At 33.3% G+C, this 17394-nt stretch overlaps 1 protein-coding gene across 1 annotated transcript; it reads left to right on the top strand.

Annotated features, from left to right (window-relative positions):
* Positions 1-13987: 13987 nt before the first annotated feature.
* lbx1b (ladybird homeobox 1b) lies at positions 13988-16389 on the top strand. Its single transcript, XM_058785704.1, has 2 exons — positions 13988-14526; positions 15413-16389. The coding sequence occupies exons 1-2, from the start codon at positions 14214-14216 to the stop codon at positions 15898-15900; spliced, it is 801 nt and encodes a 266-aa protein (XP_058641687.1). The 5' UTR covers positions 13988-14213; the 3' UTR covers positions 15901-16389.
* Positions 16390-17394: the final 1005 nt, after the last annotated feature.

Genomic DNA, 17394 nt, shown 5'->3' on the forward strand with positions numbered 1-17394 from the left:
GATTTTTATAGAAAATATGACAACAATCACATATCTCACACAGAGATAGCACTGTCATAGTGTTTGGGAATATCCATGCACAATTTAAATACATAATTGCATGAAATCAGATTAAAAAAATAAAACATTTTGGAAGAGAATGCAGCATCACGGTTGTCTGAACCAATGAGCATTAAGCTGTGGTCAGTCAGTCGTTTCCCATCATGCTTTTGGTCAGCGCAGTCGGTGGAGAGCAACTGCGCGCGACTGCTCAATCCGACACAGCCGCCTCGCCGTCGCGAGAGCTTTTTGGCGCACGTCAGCATGACATCAGAGCAAGGCGGACGTAACTCGGACACTTTTCTAACCGGCATGCATCTCGCGGTGATCACCGGTGATCGGTTCTGCGCAGATTTTGCTCATCTCAAACAAGCCTATATATATATATTTATTTTATTTTAATTTTTTTCCGAGCAACATATACTTTGGTATAACTTTTGCCAGTGATATTATTTTTGGAGGGCTCATAAAAGTGTGAAATTGATATATAATTTATCTTGTCTTTAGAGTTTGATGAGTGATGAATCACATGGCAGATGTTCAAACTGAGTGCCCAAGTGCAAAGATGATAGCCTCCAGGCCGTGTACTTAAAGGAAATAATTTTTAAGCTGAACAACATCCACTGAGATGAATGTTTTTCAGGTATCATAGGCCCTCTTAGTATACAGCTCTTGTTTGGAATAGTTGAAACAAAAAAGAAAAAGTGCTGAAAATGTCCTCAACCTCTTAATATCTTAATCTTAATCACTTGCTCACCAATGGATCCTCTGTCAGAATGAGAGTCCAAATAGTTGATAGAAACATCACTATAATACAGTAATCCACATGACTCCAGTCCATTAATGAACATCCTGTGAAGTAAAATATCCATGTTTCGCTCATCATCAAAACATTTAAATTTAAACCAATATGGTGCACAAGTCATGACCACATTTTATGGTGCTTTTTTTATTTAGGAGCTTGAGACTCAGTCCCTTTATGAATTCATTCGACGAGCGGTCAGGATATTCTTCAAAATCCTTTTGTGTTCCATGACAAAAAAAGTCACATGAGCTTGAAACAAAATGAGCATGGATCACATGATCTTCATTATCTCTTTAACTACAACTGGTAAATACATAATAGTTTTTAGGCCATGTGTAGGATGTTTTAATCTGGACATATTCAGTGTATCTCTTGTTCTATAAGATAAAGTATGTAAAGTTCATATTTATTCTGAAATATTTGTAGTTATGGCTGCTAGACTACAGAAAGCATATTGTACAAACTGCCTTATTCCATTCATATTTTCAAAAAGAGTTATGGAGTTATTGGAAATCCTTGAATTATTTTAAATAAATAAACAAATAAATAAATAAAAATAATTTAACTGACCTGCCACATAATATAATTGTGGTTTTGAGAGAATCCATTGCCTGTTATTTGCCTCTGTTTGTCAGCAGGCTGTGCTGTTGCTCCAAATTTACAAACTTTCATTTGTTTCAGTTACATATTTTCATTCAGGTTCATTCAAGAACCTCTGACTTTATTGTATATGGCCATTTAACCATTTCTTTCTTAATGGTGTCTCTTTCTGTGTATGTTGTATATTTACCAGAATCTGAGGCTGTGTGAAAGAACAGGCTTTGTCTGTTTTCACTATACAGAAATACATTTCATAATTTAATGTGCATAAATTACTATTTGCTCTATGCTATTTTTTCATGGTGCAAACAGTAGGCCTATCTAATATATACATTTGGTGTATTCGTATTTACATTTTCACACTTAGTGTAAATAGCAACTGTCAAAGATTTATGACTTGTAAAAATGTAAAACAGTTGTGATGTTTAAGCTGTAGTATAGGGTGCAATCAATATCATGCAAAAGCAGCAAATTCTGATAAATGTAGCTCCTACTGACCCCTGCTGGACAATCCTTAGATGGCCAATTTACAATGAATGGATCAACCAAAGTTCACCCAAAAATTAAAATTGTAATAATTTACTCTCCCTCGGGTCGATCCAAACCAAATTAATTTCTTTCTTAAGAAAAGATGGTTTGAACCATTTTGTCCAAACAGTGAAACCACTTATCCTCTTTAGGGTCACTCACACGGTAATAAAATACATTAAAAGTATCTTCTTCAGGTTTGAAACATAATGGGTGAGAAAATGGGTGAACTATCCATGAATAACTATATATAACTGCTACAGTGAACTTTACCAATTGCTGTTGACACAGGAAACTTACGTTCATAAAACACACACATACAGGTACTGTAATGGGACAGTAATATCTCCATGGTCTCATGCTAAATGAGTTCTTAATCACAGTCCATTAAGCATTTTAAACTGCTGTTGGCTGATAATGGCTGCTCTCCAGTGCTGAGTCTGGTGGTTATTTATTAATTTGTCTTTCCTTGCATGATAAATCATGCTGTCCCTCTTTTCCTGCCCTCCATTTCAACATCATGATCTAATTCACTTTTATTAGGTTTACAGCCATACAGCAATTTTTTATTTTTATTTTCAAATACATTTTAAATATATATACATATATATATATTTTTAAAACTGGCCAAAAATGTTTTGCTAAAATATGTTTCAAAATATATTGTAAATGTATTTTCTAATTTACTTTTTGGAAATGTTTGTATATTTTTGAAAAAGAAAAGAAAAAAGAAAAGAAAAGAAAAATATATATACAAACATATATTTAAAATATATTGTGGCCAGGATTTTTTTTTTTGTCCTTTTTTTTTTCCGTATGGGCGCTTTTAACACAGATCAAGACTGTTAACCACTAAAAGCTTTAAAGCTGACCTCAGATCAGACCACTGTCAGAGCAGTGCAGATGAGGCATCAGTCATTAGAAGCTGGGGAATAGCTCTCTTGGGGTGTCAAGCTGCGAATAAGATTAATTAGACTGTACTGACTTAACTAAAGGCTCTTGGTTTAACAAAGGATATGTAATTGTCTTGTAAGCAAATATGCATATTTATTGTACTGGGAATTTTATAGCGCTGATTTACACAGATGTGTAGGTAATGTGCTGCCTCTGCTAAAATATCAAAATAATTATAATTCATGTATTTGAGTATTTGATGTTCAGGCGTACAGAGAAGCTAAGCGTGATTGGCTGCTGGAAATGCTTGTAGCCATAAAATATTAAATGAATTCTAAATTCTGGACTTTTTTGTTACAGTACATTTAATCACTAGAGTAGCAGTCAAAACCTAATCGTCAAAGATTCAGACCAAGCCTACACCCCTTGAAGCTAGCCAAGATCTGTCAAAAGTAGCAATTTTAGTTTAAAACAAAGTTTTGAACATTGTTCATTTCCAATACTTATCTTTTTTTTTTTTTTTGGAAATTAGAAAAGCTGTTTTGAAAACAAGGCTGTCTAATCTTAAAACAGGTTTAAATATTTTTGAGTGTTTAAACATATTTTAGTTTTTAGTATTGAGAAATATGTGTTTAATGTGCATATTTCCATTAAATAACAAATAATCAAACCTTTAGATTTCAGTGTCAAACTTACGAAACAGCAACATTTTAACAGCAATAAAATAAATCATTATTTTGTAGAGGTGTTTTTTTTTTTTTTTTTTAAATCAAAAAGGCTTAATTACAGTTATTTTATTTTATTTTCCTCTGCCTTTTACATTAAGATTCAACTTATTGCTGTTTTTGCAGAGCCGTGTAAAAGACAAAAAGTGGGACCTCAAGTGACAAGCATGAACACACAATGACCTCCATCCTGCTGCTTACCAGCATGAACCAACAACCACACAAAAAATTGTTGGGATTTAATCCAAAAATGTGTAGTATGAGGCAGAGCCAAAAAGAAAAAAAGGAAAAAGAAAGACAAAGGACAAGAAGAGCGCCGGTGTGCAATAGCAGCAGTTAATTAATCAAACATTATAAAAAAAAAAAAAAAAGAACTTACAGATCGCACCTTTACAAATCTATCAGTCTTAATATTAACAAGAAGATTCAAAAATGTACATAATAATTCCTTTTTAAAGAAACGCAGTTGAAATCCCCAGCTGAAAGTTAGTATAATCATCGTCTCAATGTGGTAATGCTATTAAAACCCCAAAGGGTTTTAATTACCCAACTTCCACCACGAAGCACACACCAACTATGCTAAAGACCTTTGAACTCTGCTTAAACACGCTGCACATATTCCAGCTCGTCACAAAGACACGAGGCCACGTCGAGCCGCGCTGTTAGCAAAGCAACCAAAAAGGGGCCACTGCAGCTGTCCATGGCGTGTGACGAAGCACCCTCTCCATCACTGGAAATAGAGAGCCTTTTCTGCCATCCCTCTCAATTTCTCCCAAACACTCTTCACTCGGTGCTCCAGAGGGGGCCGCTCAGTGTAAGTGAACCCCCCGTCACCCCTCACCCCTCAGAAGCGTAGAGTGTACTGTGAGACAGCTGTGCTCTGCTACACTCAATAGCAGCACAAGGGCCTGTGTTAATGTGTAGCTTCTCTTTGTGGCTCTAGTCTCTTTAAGGACAATAGATCAAGCAGGCAGAAAAGCTGTACGGGGAGAATAGAGTTACTGGGTATTTAGGCCTAGTTCATAAAAACAAGACAACAAAAACCTTTGGATTCATCACTGTCTCATTTGGGTGGGAAAGCGTGTGGTTTGGAGCGTAGAGGAGGAGAAGTCAGCGGCTCAGCTGTAGTCAGGAAGCAGGTGTATAGAGCAGAGATATTATACAGAGCTGGCTGAGTGGGTGGATTTGTTAGTGATTACAGTAGACGTTTAAGAATGGTTTTATTATGGTCATGTAGAGCCAGTCCACTAACACCAGGCTGTTAAACCAAGTGTCAATGGAAATATTGCAGTAGGCAAAACAAGGGGTCCATATATATGTAGACTTTTCCTTAAAAAAGGACTGATTTTTTCTTTTCTTTGAGAATGTTTAATAACAATTTTACAACAATTTTAATAACAATAACATTCATTATTCATATTATAATTATTATATAATGTAACAATGTTAATGTTTTTAATGAACGTTATTTTAAAGGTAAAATGTAAAGACATCTCTAACAATAATTATATAATAATAATAACTATTATTCTTCTTATTATTATTACATAATGTTATTTTTAATTAAATTATATATTATAAAGGTAAAAAGTATAGACACATTTAATAATACATAATTACTGATCTGACAAGCATTACACAACAACAACAACAATAATAATGATGTAATAATGTAATAATAATGTAATGCTATTGTAATGTTATAACTGTATAATATACAGTTACAGCATTACAATGTCTCACATAATAATAATAATAATAATAACTATTATTATTATTATTATTATTATTATTATTATTATTACATAATGTTATTTTTTAATTGAATTATATATTATACAGGTAAAATGTAAGGACACATTGAACAATACATAACACTGATCTGATAAGCATTACACAATAATAATAATAATAATTATTATTATTATTATTTCATAATATTATTTTTTAATTCAAATTATTTCTAAACGTAAAATGTAAGGACACATTTAACAATACATAACTACTGATCTAGTATTACACAACAACAACAACACATGCATTATACAACATCAACAAAAATAATAATTATTATCAATAATAATATTATATAATGTAATAAAGCTGTTTTAATGTTATAACTATATAATATTATAAATATAATAATATTTCTGGGTTTATGTGAGAAAAATAAGAAAGTGAATCAACCTGCATTAACCTAATTTGACAATTTTTATAAAAAGAAAATTAGGTAAATAAGAACAATTTCAGAATAAGGTCAAAAAGACGGAAGGATGATAAGAAGAAAAAGAGCAGAGAAAACGGAAAGAGCTGTGATAAAAGTGATAACAGCTAACTGGAGTGATGACAGAATGAAAGTTTCTTTATTTAGTTCTTTATTCCTTTTTGTAATATCGTTCATTCACACCAACATTTCATCCCAGTCTTCCAAAGTTAAAGCACTTCACAGACTCTGACAACAATGCGGCCAAACCTCCAGCAGTCTCTGGCAGAAATGAGGGCAATTGAGTATGCTAATGAGTCCACTCTCGTGTGATTGGCCGGCTCGTTAAACTGCCTAAATGGCTTTTACTAACCCTTCTGATTGATGAGTGTCTGACAGGCTCAATGTGGGAGCATTTTGGGCCAAACTACTAGCGGGAGGGGCGACCAAAGCCTCTTGGACACACACAGATACTCCTCTTGTACAGTATACACACACACACAAACACCAAGCTCGATGCTGCTAAGTGACTTCACAAACGAAAACAAAGACACACATACAAAGAGCAGCTGAGCATTCCTCTTCTCTAATGCTATCCCATTCATCAAACTGAGTGTAATTGATGTTAAAGGCTCAAAGCAGAACCCCACAGCCCTCCCTCTGTCTCTCTGTGATTCGTAAAGCTGGGTTCAGTCATTGATCTGACAAGAAGACCATATGACATCCTGGTGACACAATATGTTCTGCTCAGATTCAATATTCCACCTATTATGTTACTGACAGACACTGACACAGATATAAGTGATATTTGTATTAAGATAATCTATTATGAGCCATCTCAAATGAAAATTCTTTTTAAATAGTTTTCACAAATATGGAAATACTGCCCTATCAGGAATGATATTGCCATGTTACCTATAAGGTAATATTATTTTAACATACATACATACATTCTCTGGGTACATGAAGATATACATTTATAACATCCCCATAGTTTGTATATTTACAAATATTATATTTACAAGTAGTAAATGTTATCTATATGATGATTTATATTTCAACAAAATGTATATTTTATTTATATATGCAAAATTGTAATATTTATATATGTTTTTGTGATAAATCTTTTGCATGTCTATATTTACGTATATAATATCAACACGCATTGACAGGTTTTAGGATGGATACATTAAAAACATTTGTATGGGATAAATATATACAGTATATTAATATTTTTTAATATGCTTTTACCTCATATGACAATTTCACATATGGAAATCATATATGAAAATCATAAATTCATATGTGAACATTTTATATGTACATATTATCAAATTAATATTACTAGACTGCATTTTCAAATGAGTTACTAGTGTAAATATGGTTAGAAAAGTTTGTCATGTTACTGTGACCTACAGTGTACTGTATGAGTATTTCATATGAAGCAATTTTTTCAAGTATAAATATTTAAATATTAATTAAATAATTAAAAAAAAAATTAAAAAATATATTTCTAAGTAATCAATGAATGAATGAATGAAAAGGATTATTGAAGTATGTTTTATTAAGAAAATAAGATTTTGGTCTTTCTACCTCAAAATTTCATGTTTCATTCATTGTGTAACACTTGCCATTTTTTGTAAACATTTATGAAATTTGTGAAAATAGTTTCTAGACCCATTTTTTTCAGTGTAGAGTTTACTTTGAAACAATTACTAGTACATATCTCAAGTAATTACAAAGAAATGTAGCACATTGAAATAAATGTGACATTTTGAATTTTGAAAAGTTTTTGTAAAAAAAGGTCTGCATACATAAGAAGATGGGGAAAGAGAGATTTCTTAGAAGTAGAAAGACTGAAATAGTATTTTCTTGTAAAACATACTACAATAATGGTAACACTTTACAATAAGGTGCTATTTGTTAACAATTAATTAATGCATTAGCTAAAATGAACTAACAATGAACAATACTAACACAGCATTTATTATTGTTAATTCATGTTAATTTTAGCATTTACTAATACATTATTAAAATCAAACGTTGTCACTGTTAACATTAGTTAATGCACCATGAACTAACATGAATAACTATTGACATGAACTAACATTAACAAGAATTAAAAAATGCTGAAAAACTAAATTGTTCATTGTTAGCTAATGTTAGATAATGCATTTACTACTGTTAACAAATAGCACCTTATTGTAAAGTGTTACCACAATAATCTTTCAAATTCCTTTTTTTTTTTTTTTTTACTGTGTACACCCATTTTTCTTAATTGTATATCACACAAACATGCACATACACACCCTTGGAAAGTCTCACTCATTGCTGAATGGGCTGCACCGACACAATCTCCATTGTTAGGTTAATTAAACAGTTTAGGCTTGACACTTTGACCTGTCATTGAGCCAAATCACTCATTAGTCATTTACACACACACACACAGATCCTTGTGGGGACATTCATAGGCGTAATGGTTTTTATACTGTACTTACTGTATGTGCTATTGCCCTACACCAATCCTACACCTAAACCTACCCCTTACAGGAGACTTTCTACATTTTTAGATTTTCAAAAAACTTCATTCTGTGCGATTTATTAGCTTGTTTGCCCGTGGGGACCTCAATTTAGGTCCCCACCGTGACACAAGTCCCCATGAGTCTGTGTGTATTCAGGTTTAAGTCCCCACCTGAATAGAAAAACAAGTACACACACACACACTCTTTACTATTTTGTTTGTTTTGTTTACTACATTCAACAATTTGCATTTGTGTACTATGGTTTGACATGTTTTATTATACTAGTATTGGAATGATGAGTTTTCGTGTTTAATGTTGTTTAGGGACAACTGGAGGTATTTTGATGCCAGGCTGTGTGAACAGCTTTCAAGGGGAATGACTGTGTCCGCTGGCATCAGGCCTAACCAGCAGACAGGCACAATGCCACATGGGCACAGAGTAACAAATGTTCTGCCACAGGGACAAAGAGGCAGCAGACTGCTGTGCAGCTTCAGTCTCACGTTCAGTGAAATACATGTTGCATTTTAAGAGTTCAGTGATTCTGAAATAAATGAATCTGGTGAAGAAGTGTTCTTTTGGAGTGTACGTGTCTGAATTTTTCATATGTTGAATGAACTAAGTATTATTTTAATAAGGGGGTGTCTATCGTTATGTTGTTATATGTATCGTTCTTGTTTGTGTTGTTACACAGGATACAGTGAGTTTAAGAAGCATCATGGACAATTTGCAAGCACGGTTAAGTTCCTCTTGTCTCCAGAAGATGGCAGACTGATGTTAGTGAATCCTCAGGACAGACGACCAAAGCTCAGGAACCCGTTCACTTTGTACTTTGTACTTTTCATGAACGGTTTTGATCAGAAGCATAGGAACGTAAATGACCAAATAACTTTAAAAACTGATTTTAATAAATAATAGTAATCAAGACTTGTCTGATCTGATATAACAATCGAACCTTGTTTGCTATAAATCATGAGCAAATTTGAATAATAGGCCTGTTTAATTAATATAAGAATAAGAAAACTGGCTCGATCTCCTAAACAATAAACAGACATGCACATATTTCAGACTGTTGTTTTCACCAAAAAAAAAAAAAAAAAAAGACTTCTAATTTACAGCCCATTCACCATTACCTTCAGGGGAAATGCTCAATTATATTAATGTTCTTTGCTTCAGTTCATTATTTAATGGTGTTAAAATCTCTTTTTCGCTGTTGATGAGCTTTTTTCTTTCTTCTGTGATTCAACCTTTTAATTACACTGATTTAGAATCTAATTATGTGTTAGGCCTGAAGCCACTACATAATGTTGCACTAGTACATGCCCATTTAATTTTGAGTCAAGAAACCTCTCATGTTTCTCAGTCCACTGTTATTTGTTTTTAAACAGCTTATTAAACAGCCTGAATGTTCTAAATGATACTGTTTTTTTATAGGCTACTGTCTTTGTGCTAGACCAGTTTTTCATCACAATGGAAATTCTTGCATAAACTGAAAATATTTAGACTGGTGAAGAGGAGACAATGGTTTATAATGATAATAATAAAGTAAATTACTTTGGTTAAGTCGTAAAATGTGGGGGGAAATTGAAATCTTTCAGTTAAATTCTCATCTAGAGTTACGTGCTTTACGAGCTTATTCTTTTTGAATTCAATAGATGTGTGTAATTTTACCACATTGCCATTGGTTTATGTTTTACCGTGACTAATTTGAAGGTTGTGACCCTCAACATAAGCCTGAATTGTTTGTTCACACAGCAGTCAAGCAACATTGATCTCTGACATTTAGGATATCCTGTTCATAAACATTTGTTGTTATAAAAGTGTTTAGCTTTAGTAATGATGATGATGATGATGATGGTACCAAAATAGTACAATAAAACTAAGAACAAAATAAATGTTGTTCCTTGTATAAATACATTTTTAAAACATAAATAAATACATGTTTCTGCTTCTTCTACAAATAATAATAATTAATAATAACAACATTTAAGTATTTATATATACACATCAGGAAGCCTTTTCTGCAGTGCACAGAGACATATTCAGAAAAGAATTAGTTTTTTTTTTTTTTCAAGAAACATCCTGCAAGTGATGTTCATTACATTTTCCAGACTACTTTGAATGTACACTGAAAAAAATTATTCATTGAGTTTACTACATTTTTTTTTTCAAGGTAAGTGGTTGCAATCAATTTATTTTAGCTTAAATGAACACGTTTAGTTTTTTTTTATTATTAAATGTAGCTAAAATACACTGTAAAAAGTGAAAGTTGACTTAACCTAAGTACATAATAATTTTTTGACTTAAGTACATAATTTAAAAAAAAAAAGTTAAGTGAACTTATCACTTTTTACAGTGTAAATTGTTTGCAATCACTTACCTTAAAACAATTTTTTATCTTTTTTTTTTCAGATGAAATTGTTGAAACTGAAATGAAAACATTTTCCTGCAAATTTCATGCAGAACAAGCAGCTGTTCACAACATAACTAGAAAATGAAATAACTTTATATTCAAAAATAACGAAATCAATTTTTGGGAAAGTGTGGGAAACATTTTGAAAGCTATAAATCCATTAATATTTTCAGTACAAGAGAGAAATGTACTTTATTTTTACATCTTATAAGATACCTTCATTGAACCTAAAAAAAAGCACAATGTAATTCAGATTCTTTCTTTTATAGAGATGTATAAAATTGTCATACATCAAAAATGTGCAACCAAAATCAACATTCAGACCTACAGCGGTTCAAGCTGTTCCTTAGGGACTGCTGATATGTGAGATCAAACACTTCTACACAAAAAATACATGTTGATCATGCACATAAAAATGTCACATCCTTATGTAATTTAATAATCACTGAAGGTGGTCTGTTTTTAAGGTGTGGGATTTGGTGGATTACCACAAACTCATGTTTCACTTAGATATTGGATACTGTTCAGCCTCCACTTCCTCCATCCCGCCAACAAACACATAATCTCACACTCACATACCAAAAGATCAAAGTCAGTGTGTTTTTAGTTATTCTTTCATTTATTCATCTATTCACTGGCCCTTAACTTGCTTTTATTTACTTATTTTGCCTTAATATTTGCTACAGCTCTTTAGATCAGCTGTTTTATATGTGATTTATAAATAAACTTCAGCTGACCTGACATGCACTCCCTCTGAGAGGCTCAGCTGCTAATATACTGTAGGCAGATGATCTTCCTTCTATAATTACTACACTGTTCATTTCTCCTTGAAGATACTGTACAGAGATCATGTTTTTAATTCACATAAGGGTTCTGTAGTTATAAATTTCAATCAAATTTAATGATCAAACTTTGGACACAAAGCCAGGTTTTAAATTCAGCAAATTCAGTGATGTTCAGTTTAAGACAATGTGTAAGAGACATGTGTGTGTGTGTGTGTTGGGGGGGATTTAAAAAAAAAAAAAGCCTTTTCGTTTATATTACAGTGTATATTTTTCTTCTATTTACTGCTAGGCTAAATCCGCACTTTTTATTCTTTAATCTGAATTATGCAAGTAAACACCTATTATGTCTTAAGTTTATAGGCATATTAATAAATAGTACGGCTACATTAATATATTCTTATAACAATACTATAATTTGGTAATATCAGATGTCACTAAAATACTATTATTCTGATAGAGGTGTATTATAGACTTCACTGCCACAGTTAATTCATAACGACTTGGCTTACAGAGAAACACTAAACAAAGAAGGCAGCAAGAGGTCAAGACTGCCATTAACTCAACAGTCAGACCACACTGACTCGGCTAATTCATGTTTCCTACACAATCTGCAAGAATAGAGTGTGTATGTCTGTGTGTGCTATTTGAAGAAAAAAGAAAAAATGATAGAGCATTGTTTGGGCGACTGACTCACTGAAATTAAATAGACTGTTAAGTCTGTTGTCAAAGTTAAAGTTTGTCACTGTAAAAAGTGATAAGTTGACTTAACTTAAAAAAAAATTGAGGAAACCCATTGCCTTAAAATTATTAAGTAAATAATAAATCAAAATAAATAAAGTGAATTATCAAGTTCACTTAACTGTTTTTTATTATTATTATTATTTACTTAATTTTAAGGCAACGGGTTTCCTCAATTTTTTTTTTTTTTAAGTTAAGTCAACTTATCACTGCTTTTTAAAATCTCACTTTTAAGCTGGGCTGCATGATTTAAGATTTCACAAGAAGACCTGACAAAAATAAAAAGCTAAATATGAAGTTAACAAGCTAAGTATATAAGTGCACCCCACAACATTTTCTTCCTTCCTTCCAAATCTGCTCCATTCTGTATGCATTCACACACTGCATGTTGCATAGGCCATATAGGTGCACAGTGTTTTGCCTAAAACCATTGTCTCTAGACTTATCTTGCTTTATTGTGTTGCATTTATATTGGAGAACTTCTATTAATCTCTGAGCTGAGCATCAATTAGGTTAAAAAATATATTGTTCAGAAAAATAATGACATAAAATGATAACAAGTTAACTGGTTCTATTCAAGTCGAAATATTATTTGATATGTCTGATATGTCAACCTAATAGCATTTATACCAACAAAACAAATTTTTATGGCTTAAATCGAGTTTAGGTAACAATGGCCACCACTAGATTTTTAATTAACTTTTATTAAACTAAGAAACTTTTAATGACTTCAGCTTCCTTGACAAGATGGCATTGCAATTTCCATATTTGGTAGTATCTTGGTGAAAGTTCGGGACTTAAGAACTTTCAAAACTGACAGCTTTTTTAAGGATGCGCTTTATAATTTGACGTAATAACGAACAAATTACGTGCTGTTTGGGAAACAGACTTTTTAACGTAATCTGAAAACAAGATTTTAATTTAGGCCTACTTTATAGCCTAATAATATGGTCATTTTAGCGCTACGGACAAATGAGCCCCGATACATGGCCAAAAAATAAAATTCAGTATTTAGCTAATTCAGTATCAAATGTACACATTATGTTTTACATTTGTGACCCTGGACCACAAAACCAGTCTTAATTTTTGAAATTGAGATGTATACATCATATGAAAGCTGAATAAATAAGCTTTCCATTGATGTTTGGTTTGTTAGGATCGGACAATATTTGGTTGAGATACAACTATTTGAAAATCTGGAATCTGAGGGTGCAAAAAAATCTAAATATTGAGAAAATCGCCTTTAAAGTTGTCCAAATTATGTTCTTAGCAATGCATATTACTAATCAAAAGTTTGTATACATTTACGGTAGGAAATTGACTAAATATCTTCATGGAACGTGATCTTTACTTAATATCCTAATGATTTTTGGCATAAAAGAAAAAATTATAATTTTGACCCATACAATGTATTTTTGGCTATTGCTACAAATATACCCCAGCGACTTAAGACTGGTTTTCTGGTCCAGGGTTACATATAATAAATAATTAATGTAGCTACTACACAAAGTCTTCATTTTATATTGTTCAGAAAATGCCTCACTTAAAAATGTCGATTCTTATGATGTCGGAGAACAAAAATTCACTTGATAACACGACTGTTTCTTTCTTGTGCAGTATAGGCAAACAACAGCCACCAAACACAAACCTTCATCACTTTATACGACTCCGCCTTTCCGTCATAGTTAATTAACTGAGCACTAAGTAGTCCTCAGACTCCAGAACTCTGAACAGAACTGTAGAGCTGTCAGCGCGCGAGGCTAACTGTTCATTCACTGGGTAGTGATGTGAGAAACTCGTTGGACGTTGCCATTGTTGCCGGGCAGCAACTCATGTGCCAAAATACTTTTGTAAAACGGGATAGAAAGTGGTAGATTTTCAAACCAACATTATATACTGTAATTAAAAGTCTCGCCAAATTTGTACACACGTTTTATAACCAAAGCGGCTTTGCAACGGCTTGGATGGCGACCACCAAAGTTGTCAAAGCTTGTGAGGCTATGGAGAGCCATGGGCTGAACCCCCTGGACCACCTTCCACCACCCGCGAGTTCCAACAAGCCCTTAACCCCCTTCAGCATCGCAGACATCCTCAGCAAACCGACTGTCAAACGAACTCCCAGGATTCACCGGCTTCCAGCATCAGAGAGACCCCGGCAGAGCATCGCTGTATCACGGCAGACTCTCATCACTCAAACATCGCCTCTGTGCGCTCTTCAGGAGCTGGCCAGCAAAACGTTCAAAGGTCTTGAATTAGGTGTACTCCAAGCAGCAGAAGGTAAGAAAAGAACATGTTTAGGGGTTGTAAATGAAGTTTTAGATTCGTGTACAAATAGGCTAAGGCAGACCTGATACTGATAAAAAATCTTAACTGGTTTTATTAAAATCAAAACTATTCTCAACCTAAATGCATTAATGTACACCAACAAAACTATATTTTATGGGTAATAGCTCTGTCAGGTAACAATTAAAGGTAAACACTTTTTAAAAAGTGTTTTTACAGCAGTGCAAAAGAAGAATCATGTTTGGTTCCCCAAAGAACCAAAAGAACCATTGCCACTGTAAAAAAAGAAAAAAAAAATGATAATAAATAAAAATAATAATAATATTTGCGTAATGGAAAGAATCAATGGATGTTAATGGTTCTTCATGGAACCATCGATGCTAATAAAGAACATTTAATTTAAATGTTTAATTTAACTTTATTTTTGATCATAGCTTGACTCATTTGACATTTTAATCTTTTATAGCATACCATATCAACGTTTCAATACAAAAAGAATACATTATTAAAATTAAAATTGTAAAAAAAAAAAAAAAAACACATTTGCGTAATGGAAAGAATCAATGGATGTTAAAGGTTCTTCATGGAACCATCGATGCTAAGAAAGAACATAACATTAATTTAACTGTATTTTTGATCATAGCTTGACTCATTTGACATAGGCTATTTTAATCTTTTATGGCATATTATATCAACGTTTCAATACAAAAATAATACATTATTAAAGTTCTAATTGTTATATAAAGTAAATACAGTTTATTATCAATTATTATTTGTATATTAACAATAGTCTAGTAAGTTGTTCTACTGTAACTTGATTATTACAAAAACACAAACTGTCGGTGTCACCTAATTTTGCATCGCTTTCTTTTATCCACAGGAAGGGATGGGTTGACTCAGTTTGGTCAAAGGGACAGTCCCAAAAAGCGCCGAAAATCTAGGACGGCCTTCACTAATCACCAGTTATATGAACTAGAGAAAAGGTTTCTCCATCAGAAATACCTGTCGCCCGCCGACAGAGACCAAATTGCCCATCAGCTGGGGCTGACAAATGCGCAGGTTATAACCTGGTTCCAGAATCGACGGGCAAAACTAAAGCGAGACCTGGAGGAGATGAAAGCGGACGTGGAGTCGGCCAGATCCACAGGTATAGTGCCTCTGGATAAAATCGCTAAACTGGCCGATCTGGAGAGGTGTGCAGCTGGAGCCACGGGGCATCCGGGGCCTGAGTGCTCGCCACGGCTGGGTCACGAGTACAAGAGTGCGCACAAATTATGTCTGTCCCCCATGTCGTCTCTCTCGGACCACACAAGTCAAGACTACTCTGAGGACGAGGACGAGGACGTGGAAATAGACGTCGACGTCTGATATAGCTAAACCACTGCCCTGCTGAAAAAAACAAAACAATAGAAACCATTGCAGAATTTGTAATGGTTTTACTGGTTATAATGTATATTGATTTAAACTTTTGTAAATTTATATTTTAAGACACGCATGCACATCTACATGATTGTAGTGTTTTCTGAAACTGAATTAGTTTAATTTATAGCCAGACTATGCAAGTCTAACTCTTATTTGTTCAATGTGAACTAGCAGCTTAAGTTTTTATATATAATATATTGTATGTAATGCAATGGCTTTAATGAGAATATTTCACGAATCAGGGCAACAAACAGAGCAATACAACCTCCTAATGAGAAAAAAATATTTTTACATGTGTATTTATTGCGTATAATTTGTACACAAATCGACTGCTTTTTGTAAAGTTTTTGTACAGTACTTGCAATATAGTGCCTTTCAAAATTAGGCCATTGTAGCAATACCCAATGTGTCGTTTATTGTATTGAGTTTGAAATAAAAACCATTTATGCCTTTTACAAAGATGATGCTATTGCCGAGTCTGTACATCAATAACAATCGTCATATTCTGATAAAACATTATTTTTATAAACAACAACAACAAGAAGAATTGTGTTTTGTTTATTATTTTGCCTAAATTGTAAGCGATTTAGCAATACAGAAATAAAAGTCTGAGCTTTATAGCTAGTAATTTTTAACTATATTTTTACGCATAGACCTGACAATTTTACATTATATATGTTTTTTTTTTGGTTCAATTTAAAAAACGTAAACATTTTCAGATAGGCTATTAGCTGCCATGTAAACAATTAATTGACAGAAGAGCTAACGAACTTGTGCACGAAAGCCAATACATATACTTTTTTTTTTTTTTTTTTGTAATTGCTAACTGCCTTGATTTCTTTGCTCAAAAAGAAAAAAAAAGAAAAAAAAAAAAAGGGAAGAAAAACATTCTTGGCCCTTTAACGCTATTGTTTTTGCTCTCTGCAGAAGAAAACAGAGAGCCTTTGGCTTACTCCGTTCTCTCTTTCACTTTGCAATAGCGTGACTTGGCTTTTGACCCAACAACGTGTGTTTTTCCATTCTGGGCGAAATTTATGTGAGAAACACAAATCTGGGGCGCTGGGGAGAAAAAGGAGAAGAAAGACACAAAAACACCAAGTTTTGGTCCAGTTTCTCCAGGGCTATATAGGCTAATCCTTTTTGTTCACGGGTGAAGCAGTAATTTCCAGCGTAAAGCATGAAAGCTGAGGACAAATGAGCCATCCACCCTGATGTGACAAGCGACAATGGCGCATGGCTGGACTCCTGCGGTTCACCATACTGAAACAAGTGTGTCCAGCCACATAAAAAAGACGCGAACGTTTGGAGGCCATATGGTTTCTGAAATTTTCACACAATTTCAGACAATTTGATGGATTGCGTTAACCCCTCTTTTAAACAGTTTAACGCAGCGCGAACAAAGGCCATACATTGGAGTCTCTCCTCGAGAAAGCATCTGTA

Source organism: Onychostoma macrolepis, chromosome 01 (assembly GCF_012432095.1).
Source record: "Onychostoma macrolepis isolate SWU-2019 chromosome 01, ASM1243209v1, whole genome shotgun sequence".
NCBI classification, from domain to species: domain Eukaryota; kingdom Metazoa; phylum Chordata; class Actinopteri; order Cypriniformes; family Cyprinidae; genus Onychostoma; species Onychostoma macrolepis.

Excerpts from the sequence above, each read along its gene's own strand:
- lbx1b (XM_058785704.1), top strand. The coding sequence starts at position 14,214 with ATGGCGACCACCAAAGTTGTCAAAGCTTGTGAGGCTATGGAGAGCCAT. Across the intron at positions 14,527-15,412 it reads TGTACTCCAAGCAGCAGAAG|GAAGGGATGGGTTGACTCAG; the intron begins GTAAGAAAAGAA and ends TTTTATCCACAG.